This window comes from Camelus dromedarius, chromosome 14 (genome assembly GCF_036321535.1).
Source record: "Camelus dromedarius isolate mCamDro1 chromosome 14, mCamDro1.pat, whole genome shotgun sequence".
Classification (NCBI taxonomy): Eukaryota; Metazoa; Chordata; class Mammalia; order Artiodactyla; family Camelidae; genus Camelus; species Camelus dromedarius.
Genome location: NC_087449.1, coordinates 36,422,521 through 36,449,470, shown reverse-complemented (window position 1 = coordinate 36,449,470; position 26,950 = coordinate 36,422,521). Strand labels below are relative to the sequence as shown.

Genomic DNA, 26,950 nt, shown 5'->3' with positions numbered 1-26,950 from the left:
CAAATAAAGCAGACTGCTTTCCATGATGTGGGTGGGCCTCATCTAGTCAGATGAAGGCCTTACCAGAACAAAGACTGACCTCCCTGAGGAAGAAGGAATTCTGCCAGCAGACTGCCTTTGGATTCAAACTACAACTCTTCACTGAGTATCCAGACTGCCAGCCTATCCCATCAGATTTTGAACTTGCCAAGCCTCCGCAATCATATGAGCCAATTCTTTAATATTTCTTTCTCTTTCTCTGTGTGTGTGTGTGTGTGTGTTATACATACACATCCTGTTTCTTTTGCTTCTCTGGAGGAATGAGAAACTCCAGCCACATTATAGTTGGAGGCTTTAGTGCCTCACTTCCAACAATGGCTAGAACAATCAGACAGAAGATCAGCAAGCAAACAGAAGGCTTGAACAACACCATAAACTACTTAGACCTAACAGGCAGCTATTGAACAGTCTACCAGACAACAGCAGAATATACGTTCTTTTCAGGTACACATGAAAAATTCTCCAGGAAAGACCATATTATGTTAGGCCATAAAATGAGGCTCAGTAAATTTAAAAGGTCTAAAATCATACAAAATATGTTTTCTGGCCACAATAAAATGAAATTAGCAAATTAAATCCATTAATGAAAACTGTTTAAACATTTAAGAAATAAATAATCTTATACAAACTCTTCCAGGGAATGAGTGGGAATATTTTCCAACTCCTTTTCATGAGGCCAGTCAACATATGAAGAGCACATTACAGGAAAGGAAACTTACAGGCCAATCACTGTCATTAACTTGGACATAAAAATCCTAGGTAAAATATTAGTAAATTGAAACCAGTGATATCTATTTTTAAAAAATCATGACCAGGAGTTTTATTCCAAGTATGCAAGTATGGTTTAACACTTGAAAATCGGGTAAGTAATTTACTACATTTAAAAAAGGAGAAAAAAACATATCATCATCTCAGTAGATGCAGTGTGATAAAATTCATACATATATAAATTAAAAAATTCCTAGAAAATAAGGAATACAAGGAATTTCTGCAATCTGACAAAGAATGACCACAAAAAATGTACAGGAAGCATCATACTTAATGCTGAATTACAAAAAGCTTTCTTCTCTGGATGGCAAACAAGTCAGGATGCCCTCCATATCACCACTTCTATTTGACATTGGAAACCCTAGATAGTGTAATAAGGCAAAAAATAAACAAAAGTCAAAGATTAAAGAGGAAGAAATAAAAATGTCATTATTTACAGATTTCATGATTATATATGTAAATATCCAAAAACTACCATTTATTAACATTAATATGTGAATGTAAGGAGGTCACTGGATATAGGTCACCATACAAAAATCTATTCTAGTCATCATTCAAGAATAAGTAGATGACAGAATTTTAAAAGATACAATTTATCATGGCACAACAATATCAAACATCTAGGGATAAATCTACTGAAATACACAAAAGCCTTCTAAAATGAAAACTATAACATAACTGAAAGAAATTAAAGGTCTAAATTAATTATAAAAGTCACCATTTTCATGGATTGAAAGACTCAATACTGATAAGATATCAGTTCTCCTCTAATCATGGCATAGATTTAATGTAATCTCAATCAGAATCCTAGCAGGTTTTTAAAAACTGACAAGTTGATTCTGGAATGCAGATCAAAACTCAAAAAAACCAAGAATAATCACGGCAATCTGCAAGCAAGAACAAAGCTGAAGAACTTATGCTGTGAGATGTCAAGAGTAATTATAAACCTACAGCAAATGAGAAAGTATGGTACTAATACAAAAATCAGATCATTAAACCAACGAAACAGAATATCCGGAAACAGACTCATGTATCTAAATTCCCAGTGGAATGGAACAGAATCCAGGATTCTCTCCAGTGTAATACAGTGAGGAAAAGAATGGCCGTCTGGAGAAAGACGCTGGATCATAATGGGGATAAAATTAACCTTGATCCAAATCTCACATTATACATACAAATCAAATCCACATGCATTGCTGGGTTGTTTTTTTTGTTTTTTGTGATTTTTTTAAAATTTTTTTGTTTCTTATTTTTTTCTTATTTATTTTTTTAAAGAGTGGAGGTAATTAGGTTTACTTATTTATTTATTTTTAGAGGAGGTACTGGGGATTGAACCTAGGACCTTGTGTATGCTAAGCATGCGCTCTACCTCTTAAGCTACACCCTCCCCTGCAAATGCACTGTTGGTCTAATTTGAAAGGCAACATGATGAAAGATTTTTAAAATATGAGACTATCTTCAGAACCATGATGAGCTGAAGTTTGTTTACATGGGGTAAAGAAAGCACTAACCAAAAGAAGAGAAAAACTGGGCTATGTTTAATTCACAAAAGGACTCTCATTAAGAAAATGAACATGCAAGTCACAGATTGGAATATACTCATAATATAAAACATTGCCATCAGAAAATGTCCAGGAATGAAAATAAAAGACCTTAAGAAACATATGGCACACAGAAAACAAGTCTAATGTGTGCTTTTTGAGAGGTGCTATAAATGCCAAACTGAATAAATACAAAGCAAACCATACTTAAATGTATAATATTTAACTGCTAAAGTAAATGACAAAAAAAAAAAAAACTTTAAAAAGATTATCAGAGAAGAGAATTCCAGGAAGATATTGGTGGAACTGTGGTGGCAGAATAATGGTTCCCATGAGGTCTACGCCTCAGTTCCCAGAACCAGTAAATCTGTTACCTTACGTGGCAGTAGGTAATTTTACAGATTTGATTAAGGTTAAGGATCTTGATAAAGTGAGATTACCCTGGATTATCTGGGTGGGTCCAAACTAAATCAAATGAGTTCTTAAAAGCAGTGAAACACTTTGTGGCTGTGGTTAGACAGAGGAAGATATGACTAACAATAAGTGTCAGCGAGATGCAATGTTGCTGGCTTTGCACATGGAGGAAAGTGGCCAAGAGCCAAGGAATGTCGACGATTGCCAGAAGCTGGAAAAGGTAAGGGAACAGATCCTCCCCTGGAAACTCTAGAAGAAAAATGTCCTGCTGAAACCTTGATTTTAGCCCTTTGAGACACATGTCATACTTCAGGTCTACAGAAATGCAAGGTTTTGAGCCACCAAGTTTATGGTAATTTGTTATGCAGCAATAAAAAACAAATACACAGAGGTACAAATCCCCTCATAAAACATACAGTAATTGTTTTTAGGTTAGATGGAATAATTCATGGCAGACCAGCACTCTTGCTAAAAGCCAGAAAAAAATTAAAATTTCTATATTTTCAGCTATTAGGAAGGTAGAGAAACAATGACGACTAGAGGTACTAAAATTTCAGAGGAGAGACGCTTTCAAAGGTGGGCTAATTATCTATACCTTCATTTTTCCAAAGCATGTGCACATTCTGAGCATGGGCCAGAGGCTGAGAACCAGGGCTTCTATCAGGACAAGGGTTATTACTGTGACACAGAGAAACCAACAAAGCTTTTGATGATTGTATGAGAGTGAGGTGATGAAACTGGAGTTTTATGAGGACTTAGATATACAGCCAGTTTCTCGGTCATGACATTTATTGACTTAATGAAGCTGCATGGGACTACTGGGTAACTAACCCCAAAATATCTGAAAACTAGAGCAGATACTAGTATTGTCTCATGGTGTTTAAGAAATAAAGATCTACCAGGGCAAGAGGACTTGAAAACACAAGCAGCAAAAACCCTAGAGATAATATTGACACTTAAGGAATTGTAACTATTTTTAAACTGAAGACCCTTAACAATCTGAACTACCTAAGCTGATGCACCTGGTCTTGGCTCAAAGGCTATTTCTGGGGACAGAACACACAGCAGAATTTTTTTTTGTGAATCACACTAGGCTAGAGAGGTAAAACTGAAGACTGGAAGAGCCTCAAATATATAAAAGGTCCTTATGAAGATATCTGCTAAATTTTGAAGTTGTGCCAGATTAGGGGGCAACAAGCTAATCCAAAAATGACTGAAAAACAAAAGAACTATGCCACACAATCAGATGGTACTTAAAAGACAAACATCCATCAGAAAGAAAGACTTTGAAAACACAGTAGGTGAGAGTAAAAAGCCCTGAGAAGTAGTGAACTGACAGTTGACCATTTGCAAGGACATCTCCCCTGAAGGCACCTGACTTCTGAGAGCAACTGGAACTGCTCACAGAGCTCGAGCTGCTGGACAGAGGAGCCAGCAGACATCCTGGTGCCTATGCAGGACTGGTGTCACAAAAACAGACTAGAGGGGACTCAAATATGTGATTAATGTCTGAAATTCCCTGGTGTGGAAATGTAAGGAACTAAGCCAAAAACCCCTGACAAGCAGGGCAAAAACTGTTTTGATTTCTTGGTACTAAGAAGACAAACACATGAAAGCATCTAACTTGAAAACACTGGGGGCTTATGTCCCCAAAAGAGGGCTAAATTGAGATTTAGCAAAAGTTTGATTAAAGATAAACTGAGATTTACCAGCAGATCAGCATAGCCTCAACCCAATTCAATCTCTTTTGATTCAAGGTTATCAGCCCATGATACTACCTGCCTAGTAGAAGAAAGGAGAAACCCTTCCTTCACCTGGAAAAATCTAAAGTTCTTTTAAAAATACTATCTAAATTTTAATTCTAAAATAAGTGGTACACAAAGAGGCAGAACGACATGACTAGTAAGCAAAAGTGAAAAAGACAAAGGAAGCAGCTCCCAAATTTAATCCAGGTATCAAGAGTCAGGAAACAAGCACTTTAGAATAATTACGACCAATATGTTTAAGAAAATAGATGGGAAGTTGGATAAAACAGACATAAAGGTTAAGGAGATCAAAAAAGTTGGCATCTATAAAAATAAATCTAAGAGCCATTTTATATCTAAAAATTAAATAGCTGAAATAAAGAACTTAATAGATGGATGAACAGCATATTGGAAACAGGAGACGATAACATCAGTGAACTAGAGGATGGGTTCATAGGAAACATTCACAATAAAAGAAAAATAGAATGATAAGTATAAAAATAAATGTAAAACACATATGGGAGACAATGAAAAGGTATAGCAGATGTAACTGGGCACCCAAGAAGTAAGAAATAAGGGAACAGTCATATAGCATATGTGAGGTAACAGGCTAGAATTTTCCAAACTAATTTAAGTCATGAATTTACAGATTCAAGAAGCTCTCAGCATTCTGAGCAAGATTAATACATAAAACTGAATCTTTGAAAACAAAGGCAAGAGAAAATATTAAAAGAAGCCAAATAAAAGACATTACCTGCAAAGTAGCAAGGGTAAAACAGAAAACTGACTTCTCAAAGAATTGACAAAAGCCGTAAGATAACAGAATAACATGTTTAAAGTGCAGGAAGATAAACATCTGCCATCAAACAATCCTTCACAGATTTAGTAGATCTGTAAAAAAATAATTAATAAGTTAATAAAAATAAGAAAAATTTCCAAAAGCAGGCCTGCATCAAAAAACACTAAAGGGAATTCTTCAGGCAAATGGGAAATGATTGATCCTAAATAAAAATAGAATCCAAAAATAAAGAGCACCAAAAAAATGAGTATGTAGGCAAATATAAATATTACTATATAAAACAATATAGAGGCAAATATAAATATTACTATATATCAATATTATCAATGTATTATGAAAGACATGCAGATAAGGACACAGAGAGAGTGAAAGTAAAAGGATGAAAAATACCAAGCAACATTAACAACAACAAAAGATTGTATGGCTATAATAACTCTATTTGAAGACAAGAAGTGTTCCTAGAGATAGTTTACAACAATAAATAAGTCAATCAGAACAAATCAATCTAAACTTGTATGCAACCAATAACACAGTTTTAGAATATGCCAAGCAAAACCATAAAACGTTATCAATTCATACCCTCTGGAATAGCTGTAACAACAACAACAACAACATAAAACAGAAAATACATTGTGTTAGCAAGGATATGTAGACATTAGAACTCTCAATCACTGACACTGGAACTCTTCAAAAAATTCTTTGGCAGTATCTTCTACAGAATATACGTGTTCCTTATGATGCAGAAATTCCATTTTAGTATCTAACTAACAGGAATACATACATATGTTCATCAAAGAGCATATACAATAATGTTGATAATAGCACTATTAGTATTAGATACAAATAAAAAGTAGGATAAATTGATAAATTATGGTATTTTTATCAGAATATGTAAAACAGGTGTTGGCAAACTATTTTTGTGAAGGACCAGATAGTATGTTTTGCAGGTTATGTGGTCTCTATCACAATTACTCGTCTCTGCTGTTGTAGCTTAAGAATAGCCATAGATAATATATAAATAAATGATCCTATCCATGTTCCAATGAAATTTAAAAGTCTGAAATTTGCCTGTGGGTCATAGTTCACTGACTGCTGCTATACAGAAATAAAAATGAAGTACACGCATGTCACCAATGTAGTTATCAGCCAAAGAAACAAGGTCCAAAAGAATAAATATTGTGTGATTCCATTTATGAAATGTTCAAAACCACATAAAACTAATCTACATGTGGTTAGATATTAGAATAGTGGGACACATAGTAACTGAAATGAGGCACCAGAGGTAATGCCATGTCTCTGACTCAGATGCTGTTTATACATGGGTTCACTTTGTGAAAACTCACTGCACTGTATAATTTATACTGTATATGTTATACTGAAATTTTAAAAAGATTAAGTACCTAGAACACAGTACTAAAAAAGCCATGGAAGACATCTGCAACAAAATGGAGTGACAAGATATTTGCATGAACCCCAAACTCTGAGAAGATGGGAACAAGCCACCAGGAGTTACAAGAGACAGTTGGTAACATTATCTCTGGAGGAGAAATCAGAGGAAAATATTAATGCATCTGATAAGCCAGATAACTTCAAAATAACAAAAGAGAGTTTCACTCAAAAGTTCAGTGAGCCAACAGCCAACTGAAATTGGAAGAAGTTTTCTTACTTCCACCGTGATGAGTACTGAAGAAGCTAGAGCAGTCTGGGACCCATTAACTCTCAAAACTTGCATGCCAAAGTCACCTTCCAAGATAAAACTTTACATTGAGTAAAAACATCTGGGAAAAGAATCCAAATTGAGAAGGGAAACAAAATTAAGAGAAGAAAAATTCTATATAAAAGTTGGAAAGAGAAAAAGTCAGGAACTCTCTAAGCTGCCATATTTTGGAATAAATGACATAAGCAGAAAAAAAAAAAAAAAAAGAGCTCTCAAGCTACAAATTAAAAAAAGTTAACCTAAATCATATGTCCCTTCTGAAAGTTTAGGAAAAAATAATTCACATACACAAAAAATTCATCGTAAGTGGTTAAACTTTATAAAAAGTTTTAAGAGGGGAAGAAAAAGACCAAATAAGGAGCCCTCAGTGAAAGCATGGCAGAAAAGACATGCTCCCAAAACAGAACAAAAATGTATTAAGTGGTCTATGTCCTTGTGACCTGAAAATTGACTTACAAAGAGTAAGTGACTTTATAGGAGACCAAGACAGAAACATCAACATCTTTTATGATTCAGCCTCAGAAGTCATACACTGTAATTTCTGCAACAGCCTACTGTTTACACAGATCAGCCCCATCACATATGCTGGGAGGAAATTACACAGGGATGAGAATACTAGCAGGCAAGAACCACCAGCAGTCACCTGAAGAGTACAGTCTAAGAGTATCTTTTCCTGATATCTTACCCTGTCAGTAAAAGGAAAATGCTAAACATCCTTAAAAATAATATGACACTTTAAGAAATCAGAAAAAAAACTTTAAATGAGATGGTAAAAATCAGGCAAATAAATGAAAAATAACGAGAGATGAGGACATGAAAAGAATTTGAGAGAGCGTGAAAAATACCTATCAGGTACACTGTAACATGTTCCACGCTCATCTTTTGTTTTCCCTGCCCTATCCCCGGAATTGGCTATTGTTCCAAGAAAAAAAAAAGTCATGGTAACTTTTACTGAACATAGGTATTTAGAAATACCTAACAGGCATTAGGTCTGGGAGCTGGGTGTCCTTGCTGCTACTGGGCTGTCACTCCTTCTAGACCCTCTTGGAGGACAAAGCTAGGAAATGTGTATGTATGCTAACCCTTGTATTTTCTTATATCTACATTTCTGAATCAATCTATCAATTTATTTAAATTTATAAACATGAATTAAAACTGTTAATCTTAGATTCTAATCCAACATCACAGGGTTCATTCCAGCCTTTTATCCATCTTGTTTCTTCATAACTTCTTTGTCTGACAATGAAAAATCTGGTTATTTTAACTACAATTTATTTACTTTTTTTCCAACTCTCATATACATGTAAAATATTTTCAGAATTGTTAACCCATATCCCTGCATGGAACACATTTATCTACTAGAGCAGGGGTTGGCAAACAGCTCCCAGGGCAACTCTAGCCATTTGCCTGTTTTGGCATGGTCTGATAGCTGGGAGTAATTTTTACATTTTTAAATGATTGAGGGGAAAGAGACAAAGAATATTTCATAAAAATTACATGAAATTCACATTTTATTGCACAGGGATAAAGTTTTACTGGAACACAGACATGCTCCTGTGACTGCTTTTGTGCCACATTAGCAGAGCTGAGTAGTTGTGACAAGAACCCCATGGCACACACACACAAAATACTTACTATCTGGCTCTTTCCAAAAAGTTTGCTGATCCCTAAACAAGAACATAGTGATTACATAGCTTTTTTGGCTTTAGCTTTACAGCATTCAGCCAAAATATTATATTCCAAAGTAATTTACTTAAGCTAATTTAAAGACATGTCTTGTATTTTTAATACTGCTAGATTTATTATAATCTACATCAAATCCTCAGAAGACCCAATAAAACACTTTTAAATTCCATACAATAAGTTAACTCTTTCTAATGTACATTTTTCTAGGAGTTTTGACAAATGCATAGTCATATATCAGTCACACTGGCGTATCAATCAGTTCTTGGACCCTAAAAATTCCCCTGTAAGGCTGGTTTCTTTGTAGTTGACAGCTTCTGCATCCCCTAACTTGTGCTATTTTAACAATGTCATATAAATAAAATCATACAATATGTGACTTTGGGATTCTGGCTTCTTTCATTTAACAAACAATTTAATATTCATCATGTTGTAGCATAAATTAATAGTTCTTTTTTATTGCTGAATTATATTCCATTGAATGGTTGTACCATGTTTATTCACCATACATAATTAAAGAGCATCTTGGTTGCTTCCAGTTTTTGGTGATGATGAATAAAATTTCTATAAACATTCACCTACACGCTTCTATGTGAAGATATGCTTTCAGTTCACTTGGGGAAATACCTAAGAGTAGGATTGCTAGGTATATGTTTAAACTTATACAAAACTACCTTCAAACTGTCCTCAAAAGTGGCTGTGGCTATATATCTTTGGGCATTTCCACCAGCAATGAATGAGAATTCCTCATTCCATATCCTTGACAGCTTTTGCTACTGCTTTTGGGGGGTAGGGTGGGGGTGGAGATTTGTTTTTGTTTAACAATTCTAATATGTGCGTAGTGGTATCTCTGTAGTTTTAATTTGCATTTCTACAATGACTATTCAGCATTTTCTCAATGTTAATTGGATGAAATGTCTGTTCAGATCATTTGCCCATTTTTAACTGGGTTATTTATTTTCTTGTTGAGTCTGAAGAGTTATTTTTATATATGTTAAGTAGTTGATGATATCTGTGATTTGCAAATATTTTCATTCAGAGAATGATTGTCTTCCTATTCCCTTAATAATGTCTTTCATAGAGCAAAAGTTTTTAATTTTAATGAAGTTTAATTTAACAATATTTTTCCTTTATAGACTGTGTTTGGTGTTATATCTAAAATCATTTCTAAATATAAATTAAATGGATTTTCTACTATGTTTTAGGGCTACAATATATTTTGAATTATGTATCAAGAAGTTTGTTTTTGTTTTTCCACAACCATGTATTGAAAAGACAACAAATGGAAAGACTCCATTTACTTGACTTTGCACTTTTGTCAAAAATCAGTATTTGTGTGGGTCTCTTTATGGAGTATCTATTCTATTCCTTGGTATCTACGTCTATAATTTAGTCGATACTATAGTCTTCACTGCTGTGCTTTACAGTAGGTCTTAAAATTAGGTAGTGTGTCCTCCAACTTTGTTTTCAGAAATGTTATGGGTTTTCAAGTTCCTTTGCTTTTCCATATACATTTTAGAAACAGCTTGTCAATATCTATCTAAAAACTTGATGGGAGTTTTACGATTTCATTGAATTTAGAGGTCAAACTGGGGAAAAAAGACATCTTAATAATGAGTCCTCCAATCCATGAATATGGTATTTCTCTTCATTTAGTTCTATCTTCTTTTATTTCTTTCAGCAGTGTTTTTGTAGTTCTCATAATGCAGATCCTGCATTAGGTATAATCCTGTTATACCTAAGTAGTTTAATTTCTGGTGTTATTGTAAACTGTATGAATTTTCTTATTTAAAATTTCAATTGTTCATTGCTGGTATATAGGAAAAATTACTTTTTTTGTATTCTGTGACATTGCTAAACTCACTTTTAGTTCTAGAAGCTTTTCTATAGCTCCTTTGGAATTTTCTATATAGATAACCATATTCTTTGCAAATAAAGTTTTGTTTCTTTCTTTCTAACCTATATGTCTTTTACTTATTTTTTTTGTATTTCTACATTATCTAAGACTCCCAGTATGACACTAAATGAATGATGAGAGGGGGGGCATGCTTGCCTTGTTTCTAAACTTAGGGGGAAAAGCATTCAGGCTTTCACCACTAAGGATAATGTCAGCTCTAAGTTTTTCAAAGATGTTGTTTATTAGGTTGAGGAAGTATCCTTCTACCTGAATTTTACTAAGTGTGTTTATCATGAAGAGAGTTGAATTTTGTTGGATACTTTTCCTGTGTCTATTGAAATGGCACTGAGAACAAATACATATTTAATCTGTTAATAGAATGAATTTACATTACAGTTCTGGAATGAGCCCATTTGATTATGATGTATTTTCATTTTTATATACTGTTGGATTTAATTTACTAGTATAATGTTAAGGATTTTTACATACATGTTCATGAGGGATTTTGGTCTGTATTTTTTTTATAAGGTCTGGTTTTGGCATTAGAGTACATGTTGATATCATAAGACAACCTGGGAAGTATTCTTTCTTCTATTTTCAGGAATGTGTAAGACCGGCATTATGTTTTCCATAAAGATTTGGTAGAATTCACCAGAGAAAACCTCTGGATTTAGGGTTTTCTTTTATGGAAGATTCTTAACTTTAAATTAAATTTATATAATAGGTATACAACCATTGAGATTATCTCTTCTTGAGTTAGCTTTGGTAGCTTATGTCTTTCAAGAAGTTCTTGAAAGTTGTCTTTCAGGAAGTTTCAAATAGCTTAACAGCAATATAAACCTAGCAGAATACAGGATTAGCAAACTAGAGGACATTTTAAAAGAAAGTAAACTAGAGAGCAAGTAACTAACAGTAACTCTGCAGTTTTTGCTTCTATCAGCCTCCTTCATTTTGCAGTCCAGCAGAACACAATTCAAGCACTTCTCTTTCACAGTTCAAATCTCCTGGGCTATCATTCTCAGTCTGGCTCTAATAAAATTCTTTTCTATTCCTATTATAGATTGTTGATTATTTCCATTGACAAGACAAAACTTCTAAAAATGCTAATCAAAAAAGAAAAAAATGATAAATTGGATTCATTGGACTTAAGAAATTTCCTCAAAAGATATCATTAAGAAAATGAAATGGCACAGAGTGGAAAAAGAAAATTGCAAAACATATCTAAGAACTCATCTCAAGAATCTATATGGAACGCTTAACAAACCAAAATAGAGACAACTCAGCACAAAAATAGGTAAATAACTTGAACAAGTACTCACAAAAGAGGATATCCAAATAGTCAATAAACATACTTAATAGTTATAAGGAAACAGCAAGTTAAAACAATTGTGTGATAAACTACGTCTTACCTATCAAAATGCCAAAATGAAAATACACACACACACACACCCATCAAGTAGTTGTAAGGATGTGAAACAAATAGAACTCACACACATTGGTAGCGGGAGTGTAAACTATTAAAATCACTTGGAAAAGTCTTTGGCAGTATCTAGGAAAGCTGAGTATTTATACACCCAATGACTGAGCAGTTCCACTAGAGGGACAAACCCAAATCAAATATATACAGTGTTCCCCAAGGACACATGAGCTGCTCATAGCAGTACTGTAACAGCTCAAACCAAAAACAAACCCAAATGTCCATCAATAGAGGAACAAATAAACCAATGGTAGTATTTTTACACAATGAAGCACCATGCAGCAGCAAGAGTGAAGAACTGTATGACAAGATGTCTGCATTGCAAAAATGTCTGAATTGCAAAAACAAAGTGAAATAAGTCATGAAAAGAAAATGAAAAGACATGGTAGGATGTCATTTGTGGAAAGATCAAAATACGCAATACTAAGCTTGCTGTTAGAAGTGAGGACAATGTTAACTCTGGGAGCGGCAGCTGCTGGGACTATCTATCAGTATACCATATTTTGAAAACGAGTTTAATTTAAAAGCAATAAGCATACAGAAACTTTCAACAGTACAAACTGAGGCCAATGTCACATAATCCAGTTATATCCCCAGGACCAAGCTTAGTGCCCAACATGATACATGATAAATAATTGTTTTTAAACTAATGACTAAAACTGGGACTCATACACAAAGTGAATGATAGACTGTAATTATTTCCTAGCTGTCATTCCTATGTATGTTTATTTGACTTTTCTCAGAAAGTATTCTCATGTTGATGTTCTCTAATATTAAACCTGATAAACCTGACCTGCTCTTTTCCTCTTTTAAGTATTTAATTAACATAAAAATAGCTGGGAAACTTCTTTAAAATACATATGTCTCATTCAACCATTTATAGCAAATCTATTTGCAGGAAATGGAATTGCTTTATACTGGGCCACAAAATAAGAGTTCTCATATTTTGAAGGCTGTGGAAAAAATTATCATAAAGTCACTACTTACTGATTCTTTATGAGATAGTTATCATTTACAGTTCACCTGATCTGTGTCAAACATTTTGCATAATGACTCAGGTCAAGCAGGAAGTTAGCTATGTTGCCTTTAGCAAAATCACTGACTTCCATCAAATGGAGCTTGTATTTTTTCTTTTCCTTCACAGTGATTAAATATTGTGAGGTTTAAGCATCTTGGGTGGTTTTCATGCCTAATTAAAAAAGCCTTCAAGAGAAAAATTTAGAAACTAACATATAAATGTCTTTGATGAGCCTGATGTGATTTCAAGACATTTTTTACCCGGTCATGGATCTCATCGCAGTTTGAAGGTGAACACCAATCAGAATGGAATCTGTAGGCATAAAAAACAAAGGTGACTTGTAGCCAGAGGGAGAGGAAAATAAATCTTTCCAAATGCCAGAAAGAAAGTCATTTTTTCCTTATCCATATGTGATAAAATATAAAGATTAGAATAATATATTTTCTTCCTTTGACCAAAGATAAGAGGCAGTATAAAATCAGGTACTGATTCTCAATTGTAGTATTAAGTCCTAACAATATATTAAATAAATAGCATTAAAAATAAGGTTTGACATGCTTTTTGGAGAGCATATCTATTTATCTGACCATTTTAACAATTTCCATACATAATTCTTTAGAATTTTATCTCTAAATATATAGATTTTTTATATTAGAACAATGATTTCACATACAATACCTCTAAAATTGGTTCTCATTTTCCAGTAATTTAATCATATTTTCTTAAATATGGAAGAAACTCCTTTCTGCATACAGAAAAATAAAACTAATATGAAATGAAACAAAATGTTTACAATTGATGAAAATATTATTTGGAATCCAATATTGCTCTTATTCCTTTAGAATACCAGGGGAAATAAACATTGAATGATCCCGTCTCAGCACAGATGGTATCACTTCTGTAGTCTCTGCTATACGGTAAGTGTACTTAAAAATACATTGAACAATAAGAAAGAAAAATATGACTTAGAGTCTAGTCTTGGAATTAAAGATGTCAAAGAAGAAATAAAGCAACCATTCCTCTTTCTCATGCCCTTACCACACTGGAAACTAGCATTAGCATAATTAGGCTACTTTGTTTTATGCAAGTAATAATGAAAATTTCCAGGTCCATCTGATTATATATGAAGCGTTCTTGATAATTCCTTTGTAAAGGAATGAGTACTAAAATACTAATAGGTTGCTTAAAACTTTGCCTTTTTATCTTCCAGCTTGTTTTCACAAAGTAACAATTTTATACTTTTACACAAAGTATAAACTATTAAGCAGGATAAATGATTTATATAATCTGTTTAAAAGGATGCAATCAATAATGGATGATCATCTACATCTAAATTTCAATCTCCTGCATTTGTAAAAGGAAGTGTTACAGCATCTAGGAAAATATATTGGCAGACTTTGTTATTTGCTACATATGTAACACATCTAGAAAATCTGAGACCCAAATATGCAGCTCCAAGAGTATCTTTTCCATGATACTATGAGAGGATCCACTAGTCTGTGCTGTGGTATAAGAAATGATTGCCTAATAATCGAACTCCATTTACAAAAAGCAAGACCTAAGCATGACTGAAAAGAATATCAGCTCATTTTAAATTAGATTTGCTATTATTTCGTAGTCTGATTTTAGTAATAACTCTACAAGCTAATATAAATTATAAGTCATAATATTAATATTTATACTCTGAGAAGAAAACTGCTTCCGAAATGTAATACTTATAATCAAAATTGAACCCTCTTATTGTGCACTAACTCTGTCGGAGATATTCTTTAAATAGGCTTAAAGAAAAAGGGCCCTCACTATAAATAAAGAAATTCATTTGCTAAGAGTCACTGATAAAGTTTTCAAAAGTCTGCTTATACATATACACGATTAGGGAGTCAGTATTTTACAGCAATCTCAGAAGTAAACTTATTTAATTTTAATGAATATTTACCCAGATAAACTAGAGCTGTATGTTCTGTCATACTCCCAATTTTGCCTGGAACATACAATCTACATTTATATCAGTTTAAATTATTTATTGATTCCAAGGGATTATATAAATACCCTGAAAGTATATTTCTCAGTGGCCTAAAAGATAGATCAGAGAATGTCTTATATTTAAAGATGTGGCACTGAGTATGCTAAAAATACAAAATGTTTTTGTTCCTAGTAATATGTCTTAAAGACAAATTGATATATTTTACTCTCCTTTAGAGACTAGACTGAGATCTTTTTTTAGAAAATATCCTCAAAGTAGAGGTGAATGTAGAAAAGTTCACTTACCTTAGAACATACCCCAATAAAATTTTAAGTTATACTCAAAACTAAAATGCCATTATATCTTTTATTTTAAAAGTATCCCACACTTCCTCAAGTCACAGGGAAAATATGTAACATTGTTTAATATTTGAATCACTGATTTCCTTCTAGCAAAGAGCTTAACCACATCTACTGCCCAACATCAAAATAAATGTGTAAATGCTATCTACTCTAAACCATGCCCTGCAATGAAATATGAAAAAGGAAGAATTGACTTCAGCTATTCTCAATGAAGAATTTTTGGAAATAGCCTCAATGAAGAATTTAAAAACCTGCAAAGGACAGACTTTAAAAACTGGGACAAAATTATATACAAGGATAAAATAACACAAGACTAAAACTGACATTTTACTATAGTTGTAGACAATTGGAGAGTTCTGCAAAATATGCAAAAACGCAGAAAAATAAAACAATATTAATAAAAGTACATACAAGGAGATAAAGGTAAAAAAAATTCTTGAAAAACTACAGATATGGCAAAGAACCCAATCAAGAAAAACACAAGTGCTTAATTCTAAAAGTAAGTAAAAGGAGACCAACTGACTGACTGAACATCTGAGCAGACATGGAAATCAGAGACAGTTCCCTGATAATTGAGATGCAAGTTACCAGACTTCAGCAGAAAAACCCTCTTCAAGAACTTCTCTGGAACTTTTAAAGCCTACAGATACACATACACATAGACACATATCTCCCTATATAAACATATAGATACTTCTTTTTATCTATCTATCCATCTACCTACCTACCTACCTATCTGAACTTGATGATCTCCCTAGGCATGATTCTAATAGACTTGAAGCAACATTAATCAAAATTCCCTATCTCAGGATGAGAGTCTTCAGTATATACCCATTTCGAGTGTTCACAGCTTTAATGAGGAAACAGACAAATCTATCTGTTCAAAACAGGGATGTTTTAGTACAGTTTCCAGACTGACACATTCTTGTTTTGAATCATCAGTTCTGAGACGAACTTTTGATAGACTCTCTACAGCTCACTTAAACTTTGTCATTTATGTCTGATGGCCCTAATATGCCATAGGAATTTAGTGTGCTACTTGAGCTTTTTGATACCATCTGTAAAGATGGATTGTTTCCACGTGTTGATGGTATAACTCTTAGGTTTTCAAATTTCTATGAAATTTCTTAAATTCCCAGAGTTGGGTTTTTGGTTTTGCCTTTTTGTGTGTGTGATTTACAACAACTCTTGTTTTCTATGTTACTAACTGTGAGAAAGGCAAAGAATTTCCAATTTGGATTCAACAACAACAACAAAAGCAGATGAAGAGGAATTATTTCTTTCACATTCAAGTTATAGTAAGTGTCTAGCTTTGGTTGCCAAAGCATTTTTAGAGGGAGAGCTAGAATCTTTACATGGTTAAGATTCTCTTGGCAAGTTGGGGGTAAGTAACTTGAGGAAAATGGGTACCATCTACCAACAATATATACCTTCATTATTATCACTAAAAGGAAAGTGTAACCTATGGTATTTTTATGCAAAAACCATGACTATAATATTAAATCCCTATGGATCTACTAAAAACAAATTATTGCATACTCAATTTTTCACTTTGTGAACTATAATATTTAATTAGGGTTAAAGTGACCCTAATTAATAAACTCACACAGTTAATTAACTCATTTCAAGAGAATTGGGCTGGGGAAGGAGTATCTAACACTACATAATATGCAATATGTTCCAAAAAAAAATTAAACTAAGCCTCTTAAAATTACTTTATATGAATAACTGCTGCCTGTCTTTTTTAATGATGATTATTCAAAAATTTAGTACAGAAATAGAGGCTAAACATTACCTTTCCCTGAGAGAAGCTCGATTTAACACAGGGCTTGGAGAATGCTTCGGCACCGTTGAGGGTGCTGAATGAACAAGTAAGGTCCTGGCTGAATGCTGGGGCTTGCTACATGACCTTGAGCTCAAATATTCATCACACCTTTCCAAAGAGTCATCGAAGTCTCTCCCATGAGGTGTTCTGATAACCTGTTTAAAAATTACTTATGTACACACATGATATACATAGTCACATTTTATACATACACATACAACTTTTGTAAAAGTAAAAAACCCAAATATAATGCCAGAGCTATATTTGCAGGTAAATTTCAGAATGTAGCAATCATTATTACCATTGTATGATTAAATATTAATTACATCTGATTATTCATTCTACATGTCTAAAATTTATGTAACTTTATCAATTCTAAGGGCTTTTGAGTAGGAATGGAGTAAAGATAGGGCAGTATATATAAAACAAAGGACAAATACACATAAACTAATGATAGCCTAGTTTAGCTGTGAGACCAAACAGAATTCTAGCCCTAGTACTCATTCATTGTTTCACAGTAAACCAAGAGAGATAAATTAATAAACCCCTACCCTTGTAGAACTTATAGTCTAGTAAAAATTTACATTCTAATAAGGAGAGCTAGAGTTACACACACACACACACACACACACCAAGATAAATAGGTAAAATATATAGTATGTCAAAGGATGGTAAATGCCATGGGAAGGAAATAAAATACCATAGGTGGGGTAGGAGAAGAGTATAGGGAAGGATAGTCAGTGGGGACTTCACAGAGAAGATTGTTCTTGTAAAGATCTAAGAAGTAACTGCCTGACAACCCTAGTAAAGACCACAAGACCTAAGTCATGGGGACATCTGTGGGAAGCACATTCCAGAAAAAAGAGAAAAATAAATACAAAGATACTGCAGGTGGGAGAGGGGGCATGCTTGGTATATTAGAAATAGCAGGAAAGCCAACAGGGCTAGACTGACCAGTAGAAAATGAAGTAAAAAAGGAAGATTTTAAGGATTTAGTCTTCTATTCTGAATAGAGAAAAGAAAAAAAAATGTTTTTTTAAATAAGATCTCCTTGGTTACTGTGTTAAAAACAGCCTATAGTTCCCTGTGCTATATAGTATAACTTACAGTAACTTATGGTGAAAAAAGAATATGAAAATGAATATATGTATGTTCATGTATGATTGAAGCATTATGCTGTACACCAGAAACTGACATTGTAAACTGACTATACTTCAACAAATAAATAAATACATATGTGTGTGTGTGTGTATATATATATATGTATATGTATATACAAAAGGGAAAAAAAAAAAAACAGAAGAGCCCATAGTGGGACCAAGGGCAGAGGCAAGTAAATCAGCTAGGAAACTATTACAACAAAATATGGGAAAGGATGGCAGCTTGACTCTGAGTGGTAACAATGGAGGTGAAAAGTGATCAGATTCAGAAGTCATCTGGAAGATACAGCAAACAGGATTTGCCGATAGACTGTCAATGATAATATCCAAGTTTTTTGGTCAGATCAACTGAAAGAACTGAGTTTGTCTGAATTAATTATACCCTTCCAACTAGATGATAGAAGAGTAAGATATTAGGAGTCTGGTTTTGGATATGTTGACCTTCAAATATCTATCAATCATCCAAACTATTAGAGTTAAGGAGAAGAGTACAAGTTAAAGATATAAATTGGTGATTACCAGGGTCTAAATGGTATTTAAAGACATGGCACTAGGTGGTATCACCAAGGAAGTGAGTGTAATTAGAAAACATCTGACAGCTGAGCCCTGGGAATGCCCCACTGTTTGGAGGCTGGGAAGATGAGAAGGGGACAGGCTGAGGAATGGCCAGACAAAGAGGGGAAGAAAGAGGGAATGTGTTGTTCTAAAAGTCAATTAAATAATGTATTTCAAGTGAGGAGAGTGACTGGGTCAAGTATTGCTGATAGATCAAGGTAGAAAGGACTAGAATGGACCTTTGGGTTTTACCAATAGGGAGGTCACCATTAATATCAATAAGAGTAGCTTTGGTGGAGTGATAGGACTGATAATCTAGAGTTGAGTTCAAGAAAGAATGAGGGAAAGGAATTGCATTTATATAACAAATATTTAACTTCCAGTCACCATGTTTTGTTGAGACTACAACAGTGAACGCAAAAAAAGTCCCTGCCTTTATGAGCTTCTGTCCTAGCAATTACTATTCACTAAATATTTGACCTTTCAGAAGGTCAATTTGACCTTCAATCTTTCTCAGATTTATTTCCCTCATATGTAAAACAGGGTTAGCAATAGCTATTTTATAGACCTTCCATCATTTATTTAAAGTATCTTGCAGAATGTCTAGATGTATGAATTAGTCACACTACAAAATATAAGTCATTTATTATTAAAACACCACTCCAACACAGCTTTTTGCTTCAACACTACGACAGTTTTCATGGCTTTCCAGAATTACAGCAACATATGGTGAGTCAGCAGTCAGCTGGGAGAATCAAGCTTTCATCCCAGAACCAAGCAGCATGTGATTCAAATGACTCAGTTACAGTCCCAAATAACTGACCAAGAAATGTCACACAGATTGAATAAAAAAAAAAAAAAACTGAAAAATGCTCTACCATTTGCTGTTCACAGAGACAAAGTAAAAACATAGTGAATGTCAAAAACACGATCAAAGAGGTCCATGATCAACAAAGATAAGTGTATATGTTGAGATGGACAGCAAAGGTTGTTTTGATGTTTCTAGAATTATACCCAAATATGAGCCACTTGGCTTATAGTAGATTATTTTCTCTTCATTAATTTCAATGCCAATTGAATCATGTTGACTGGTAGACCACTTCATTTTTTGTTTACTAAAATTTCTCCCCAAACTAGTCAGTAGTGGTTTAAATAAAGCCTCTTTTAGGTGACTACAACTGAGCTTTTCTCTATCAGAATATTCACTGAGCACGGTAAGGTATAGCTCAGTGGTAGAGTGCATGCTTAGCATGCACTGAGGTCCTGGGTTCAATCCCCAGTACCTCCATTAAAAAATAAATAAATACACAAACAAATTAATTTTGAAAAAGGAATATTCACAGAGAATGTCTTGAACAACATGTTAACTAACACACAGATCTAAAGAGGTGAACTCACAATCCAGATGAGACGGGTATTAACACAAAGAAAACTGACAGTGAGATATGCTAAGCAGCAAACACCCCCTAATGACAATGTCTGCAGAATGAAGTTTAAAGACTTCTAATGGTCTAAATGGTGGAGGTCTCATGGAGGAGGTGGGATTGGAATCAAGGCTATCAGTAGAGAAAAGGGGAGAAAGGGCATTCCAAGTGGAGGAAGAGGCACAAGGAAAGATAAACAATGACTACAATCACTTGGCTATCTGTGTAGGAAAGTAATCAGAGAGAATAGCATAGAGGTAGAGAGGGGCACACTATAGAGAAACTTGAGTGCTGTAACTCAATACTATCTGACATTTATCAAGCATCTTCTACGTATAAAGTACTGAGCAAGGTAGGAGACAGTAATCACAGATAAATATAACAGGAGACCTCAAAGAAATTACAATCCAGAATGAGAGACATGAAAAAACAAGTAATGATAAAACAATGAGTAATGAAATTAGAACTAAATAGATATGCAATAAGTAATTGCTCAATGGGAACATAGCTGAGATGTATTCCTTCCATAGAATTAGAGTAAATACTTGTTTTGGAAAGTTTTATGCCCAAATGGGGGAATGGAAAGTACAATAAAGGGTGAGTCTTTGATAAGAATCCACTTCAAACTTTCAACCCTAAATCTTAGCTTAAGAAACGCTTTCATAGGCTCTTACGGGTTTTCCATAGGTTGCTTATCCACTTCCAAAACACCAAATGGAATATTATCTCTTTGATTACAGAAGAATTACATTTCTTGGATGACTCCTCAAGAACACTGGCTTAGGGTCCAAGACCTAAGTTCAAATCCCTGCTTGTTATGTGCCCTGAGAAAGTGATTTACTCTAAGTTTTAGTTTTCTTATCTGTAAACTGGGGAAGTAATCTTACAGGTTTGCTACAAAAAATAAACAAGAAAAAATTAACAAAAACACAAAGCAGAGGGCTTAAGTTTATTTCCTCTGTTTCCTGCAATCTTCATATTTCAGCATAGTTTTTTTACATTTGAAATAGCTCTTTAAATGTCTTTTCTAAGATGTCAGAAATGTAACAATTCCAATATTGCAAATGTTGACATGCATCAAGAAATAATCTAATATTTTTAAACCAATCTGAAACTGTTACAGGTCGAAAAGAAAATTTCATACACTAAATTCATTGTAATTAATAAATGTAATTATGTGAATGACATACTTTTCAAATATGTGATATACAATGGTTTGGTTATACCATACTTATGAAATAAGATTCCTGAAAAGTCGCTCATACGATAAGTTGATAAATTAAATTATATTGATGGCCATAAAATTTTTATATTTACAGGAACTTCAAGGTCAAATTAATGGAAAAGGAAATTAACCACTAAGTATAAACAGGAACCAAGAAATTCACTTAGCCAACAAATATTTATTGAAAGTCCTTTTAGTGCCTGGTACTACACACTGTGCTTTAAAATTTCTCCTTTGTCATGGGACACAAAACTTAAGAAGTAAATAAAAATAATTCTAATGGAATTTCCTGGGAAGTAGTTGAGAATGAAGGCTATAGGAGAGAAATGCAGTAGGTACTACCTACAGGATAGTAAGAACAAAGTGTGCTTCTGATTCAAAAGGCAGAGAAGCAGATACTGGCAACTGAGATCAGTTTCTCAGTTTTGCTGAGGACACTCCTTTTGAATCAACTCAATAGATGCTGGAAAAAGTATTCAATAATATCCAACATCCACCCATAATTTTAAAAAATATATTTTTTGTAAACAAGGAATTTCAAAGGGAACTTCCTTAACTTGCTAAAGGATATTTTACAAAAATCTCCTGCAAATAACATTCATAGGTGTGAAACCTTCAACACAATCTTATCAAACACAGGATCAAGACAAGAATGCACACAGTATTAGTGTATGCTGCAGCATATCAGGCTGCAAATTATGTTTGAAAATTAATGGCTTAAAATAATAAAGGTTCATTTCTCCCTCTACTTTATGGTAATATAGGTTAGCAAGAGATCACACTTCACAAAATTGCCCAAGGACCCACGCTGTTGAGACAGGCTGAACAACTTATAGCTGCACCATCTAGAACATGAGGCCTCACTGTCACTGTAACAAGAGAGAGTTCATATCAATTCTATGCTTCACCTTGGAAAGGAGCCACGTAATTTCCATGCACAGCCCATTGGCTGGAACTAGGCCTCACAAACCTGCAAGAGGCCTTGAAAATATGGGCAAGAACATGAATAATAAGCAACATAATCTCTGCCACATCCCCATCCACTATCCATCCACTTTTATTTGACAATGTATTGAAGATCTGAGTAAGTCAAGATAAATAATTTGAAAGGCAGAATAAAACTCATTCTTTGTAGATGATACGGTATCCTCTACTAAAAAGTTCAAGAATATCTAGGACAAGAATGTTATACAAAAATCTATTTCAAACCTATACATCAATAAAACACACAAAAATGTAATTTTTACATAAAACACTCTTTATAATGGGAATCAAAACTATAAGATTTCTGGGAAGAAACTTAACAATGCGTAACACATTAATGAAAAAGCGTATATAACTTTAGTAGACATGTGAGAACTGAAACCACCAGCATTCACATGGATTAACTAACAGAACAAAGAACTGAGGCCCACCTACCTCAACATGACTTTACCATGAGTTTCAGGAAATTCTTGCCAGGATAATAATGCTATAAACCAGTAAGTAGCTTCATTATTTGCTTCCGAACCTTCCCATAAACCATTTACCTGAACAACAGTCTGTTCAATCATCAATTAGCTCCCTTCTTAAAACAACAGATTCTTAATCTGGGTAAACAGCTCCCTTCTCAGGACAAGAAATCACTCAGCTGGACAAATCCATTCCTTATTCAATACCTGTTTACTTGTCAAGACTTGCTTTAAGACCCTGACCTTTGGGTCCATTAATCCTAAATTTTAAATCAGAAGCTTTGCCAATTAGATTCCCTCATTAAAAGGCTTACCTTAAAACACTGGAGCCCAGAGCCCCAAACCCTATGAGTATCTACCCATAACCTTTCAGCGAGTTACTAAGACTGTGAAGGTGGTGCTCTCCCTTACTGCATTCTGTCATAAACTCAGCTTTGCTTGACATCATCAGATTATTCAGTAATTGTGGTAGTCTTTCAGTGAGCTGGCAATTGACAATCCTGGAAGTCCAATAAGATCCACCACCACCGACCCCCCCGCCCCACCGCTGCCCCAGCTAACTGAGACTCTCAACTTAGAAACTACTCTTTCCTGTGGGACTTCTTGGGCCTCCCTCCTTGGGGGGTCTCTTTGACCACAATAGCGAGTGAAGTGAATCTTGGTGTTGAGTCTGGACTCGATTTCCTTTTCATAAAGTTCCCAAATGCTGAGTTACTTTGTCTTGTTGGAATGTAGAACTCTTCACTATCTGGTCAGATTTAAAAGCTAAACCAGTGTGAATCTGTCATATTACTGACAATACTAATATATCTCTCTCCGTCTTTGTCACTTTTTGCTGTGAGTCTGTAAGGGGAAGTTCATAAAGAAGTGAACAGGCATAAGCTACTGAAGCCACCCTCGGGCCAGGCCCAAGGACTGATAGGTTCAGGTGTTCTTATCATACCTGAATCCTTAGTAAAAATTCTGCTCTGGGTCACTTGTCAGAATATCATGAAAACTGTCCTCAGTTTCTAATTTTTTTTCCATGGCGGGGGAAAAAACCTCTGGAAGAAATTGCTACCAAACCTTCAATCTTCCTAGATTTGTCAGGTTGCCAATTTAAGACATCAACCTAGTTTGGAGCCAAAGATACAAGGTGTACAAATTTTGACCAACATTGCCAGACTCTTATGCCTGTATTTCAGGTTAGGTCCATGCTCCCTCAAAGAAAGATTGAATCTTCACACATGTATTTACACTATAACTTTAAATGTGTACTGGTAGCTCCAAACAAAATGATTTCACCAAGCATTTTAGAATAACAGTGGCTGCTTTGGAGGATTTTTTATATGAACAAAACTGTTCATTTGAAAGATGCCTTAGAACAAAAAGGAGCAAAATCCCACACATCCAGTGGTCTGTACTTAACAGGCAGAACAAAAATTCCAAAAAATTTTTCAGAGTCCAAAAATTGCTTCCTTAAAAGGTTTGCTGGCTAAGGCAAAATTTTTAAATGTGAAAATTTAAAACTATGTCTCATTTAGATACCCCCACACTCCATTGCAAGAAGCTGTTTCTTCTCTGCTGTCCTGTGTTCCTCCACTGCCTCAGTCAGATCCCTTTCCTTCCTCCTGTCTGCTTTCATTCCCAACTGACCTGCCAGAAACAAAAGCTCAATGGCTCCTTAAAGTTAAATCCCCTTCAGAATACACCAAAGTGCCATATGGTTGATTTTTAAGCTCTCGTCTGTTTCTGAGCTGAATAGTCAGAGACTCTTCAAAGTCTAAACAAGATAAACAGGAATTTGCAGCAGAATTTAGAATTCTGTGAACTTTAAACTAAACTTTACACGTTTCTTATCTCAATAATGGTGTCATCTAACACTGACTTGTGAAAATCAGAAATCTAAGAGTCATTCTTAACATTGCATGGTTAAGTACCTTTCAATGCTCTCTGCTTTCAAAGTTTCTCTGCCTATTTTTGCCTAGTTCCTGGAATGCAAAAAAAAAAAAAAAAAAAAAAAGCCAGGAGATATCTTTATTGAGATCCTGTTAATTTTCGAATTACCCTAAACAGAAGAAAATTCTTTATGATAATGAGTCTTTCTCTAGGAGAACATAGTATATCTTTTCCATTTATCATACCTACTTTTCTATCAAACTTAATCCTAAATATCTGTCTAATATCTCCACTGCAATCAACCTCCGTTACTCCCACCCCAATCCAAGCTATCACCACCATCTCTCACACTGTTTAACAGCCTACTAACTTGTTTGCTAGTATCCACTCTATTCCCAGTCCAACCCACTTTCCACACTACAATCAAAGTGATAGATTCAAAGCACAAATCTAACCTTGTCACCTTGTTGTTTAAAATAATTTCATTTGTTTCCCATTGTACTTAGGATAATATTCAAAATTCCTAACCTGGCTTAAAAGATTTGATCCCCATCTGCCACTCCAGCCTCAGTTTATACTGACACATGTCTCACCTCCAGCAACACTGGGCTTTTAGTTGCCTGACCTCTGAACCTTTATAAATGCTATTTCCCCTTTTCCCTTGCACATGTCCTTTCCTCCTTTTCATGCAGTAAATTCCTATTCACCTTCAGAGCTCAAGAGCAATCACCAATCCTCAAGATGCTCTTTTCCATTCTCTTTCACCAGATCAAATCCTCCTAGTACACAAACTAGTCCAAGCTAGCGTGCATGACCCCCATGATACAGTTCCAGGTACATGTTGATTTTTATGATTTTGTTATTATCTGTCTCCCTCATTATCATGAAATATCCATGAAGCAGAGATCATTTCTAGTTTTGCTAAGTTTTCATTTCTAGCATAATAAATGTTTCAGTCGCATCATCTTTCCTAAAGTGAAAGACAGTAGTTGGGAGTGGAGAGGGACAAGGCATTCTAGATGTGACAAAAGAAATGGCTAGCCTCCCACCACATTCATCTCTCCCTCCCAGAGCAGAAGTATTGCTGAGAAGCAATCCTTGCATCTAGATGTGGCCATCTGATCAGTGTAGAATGCAGACGAGAATGTTATGTGCCAATTTTAGGCCAAAGCTTTTAAGAAACAGATATGCCTCTCCAGGTTCTTCATTTCCCCGCCATGTGAAGAGAACAGCAAAGCTCTAGGGTAAGGCAAAAGCATAAAATGGGGCTACTAAATGGAAAAAATAGCATGCAGATCAGAAGTACCCTAAATTCAACTACTATGTGAATAAAAACTAAATTTCTATTATATCAACCTTCTGAAGTTTGGAGGTTCATTTCTATAGCAAATAACATTATCCCAATCAATTCAGAAACCAATGTCTTACTTCACTGGCCTTAACACAGATCTAAATTTGCATTGGCTTATAGGTTGGGAGCAGGAAGCAAGGGAACAGATGTTTGAGGATTGAAACTTTAAAATCCACGTAATGCAGTAGCAAAATATTTAATTATACTGTGACCTGCAACAGCTTGGAAGATAGACCACAGAACTTTCAAGCTTGTTACTACTAGGAAAATAGCTGGAAAGGACAAGAGTAGGAGTGTGTATTGGCTTTTACTTGTATTTGGCAAGGGATTTCAAGAATGACAAGCTCAGGAAAGACTAGTTTGAGAGTAGAAACGAAACAGTACAGGAAGAGTCTAGTAACTGAGGGCTCCCAGGGTCAGGAAAAGTGAGTGCCAACTGCGTGTGGACCCCAAAGGTATAAGGTTAAGACAGAAAAAGGCTTTCAGCTTTCAACAAAGATTCATTAGACATTTTAAACAGAGAAGCTAAATCCTAAGACAAAACTCAGATTGAAGGGGTTGCTTCCAGTCTGAGTCGACTTCAAATGGCCTCAAGGCAAGTGCCATTAAAAGACAGAAGAGCCAAAGAAATATATCAGATCCTGGAATTACATTTAGA

General features: G+C 34.5%; 1 protein-coding gene across 5 annotated transcripts in view; it reads right to left on the bottom strand.

Moving 5' to 3' along the window:
* SPATA6 (spermatogenesis associated 6) overlaps nt 1–26,950 on the bottom strand; it is a 107,689-nt gene that overhangs the window by 24,730 nt on the left and 56,009 nt on the right. For 3 of the 5 annotated variants that reach the window (XM_010984722.3, XM_031465089.2, XM_031465092.2), the window contains 2 exons: nt 17,219–17,403; nt 13,311–13,410 (listed from right to left, as the gene is read on the bottom strand). The exons of 1 other annotated variant lie outside the window; for it this stretch is intronic. In XM_010984722.3, the coding sequence (XP_010983024.1) occupies nt 13,311–13,410; nt 17,219–17,403 (285 nt within the window). The remainder of the gene's footprint in view (nt 1–13,310; nt 13,411–17,218; nt 17,404–26,950) is intronic. One more of the 5 variants, XM_010984723.3, reaches the window with a different exon arrangement.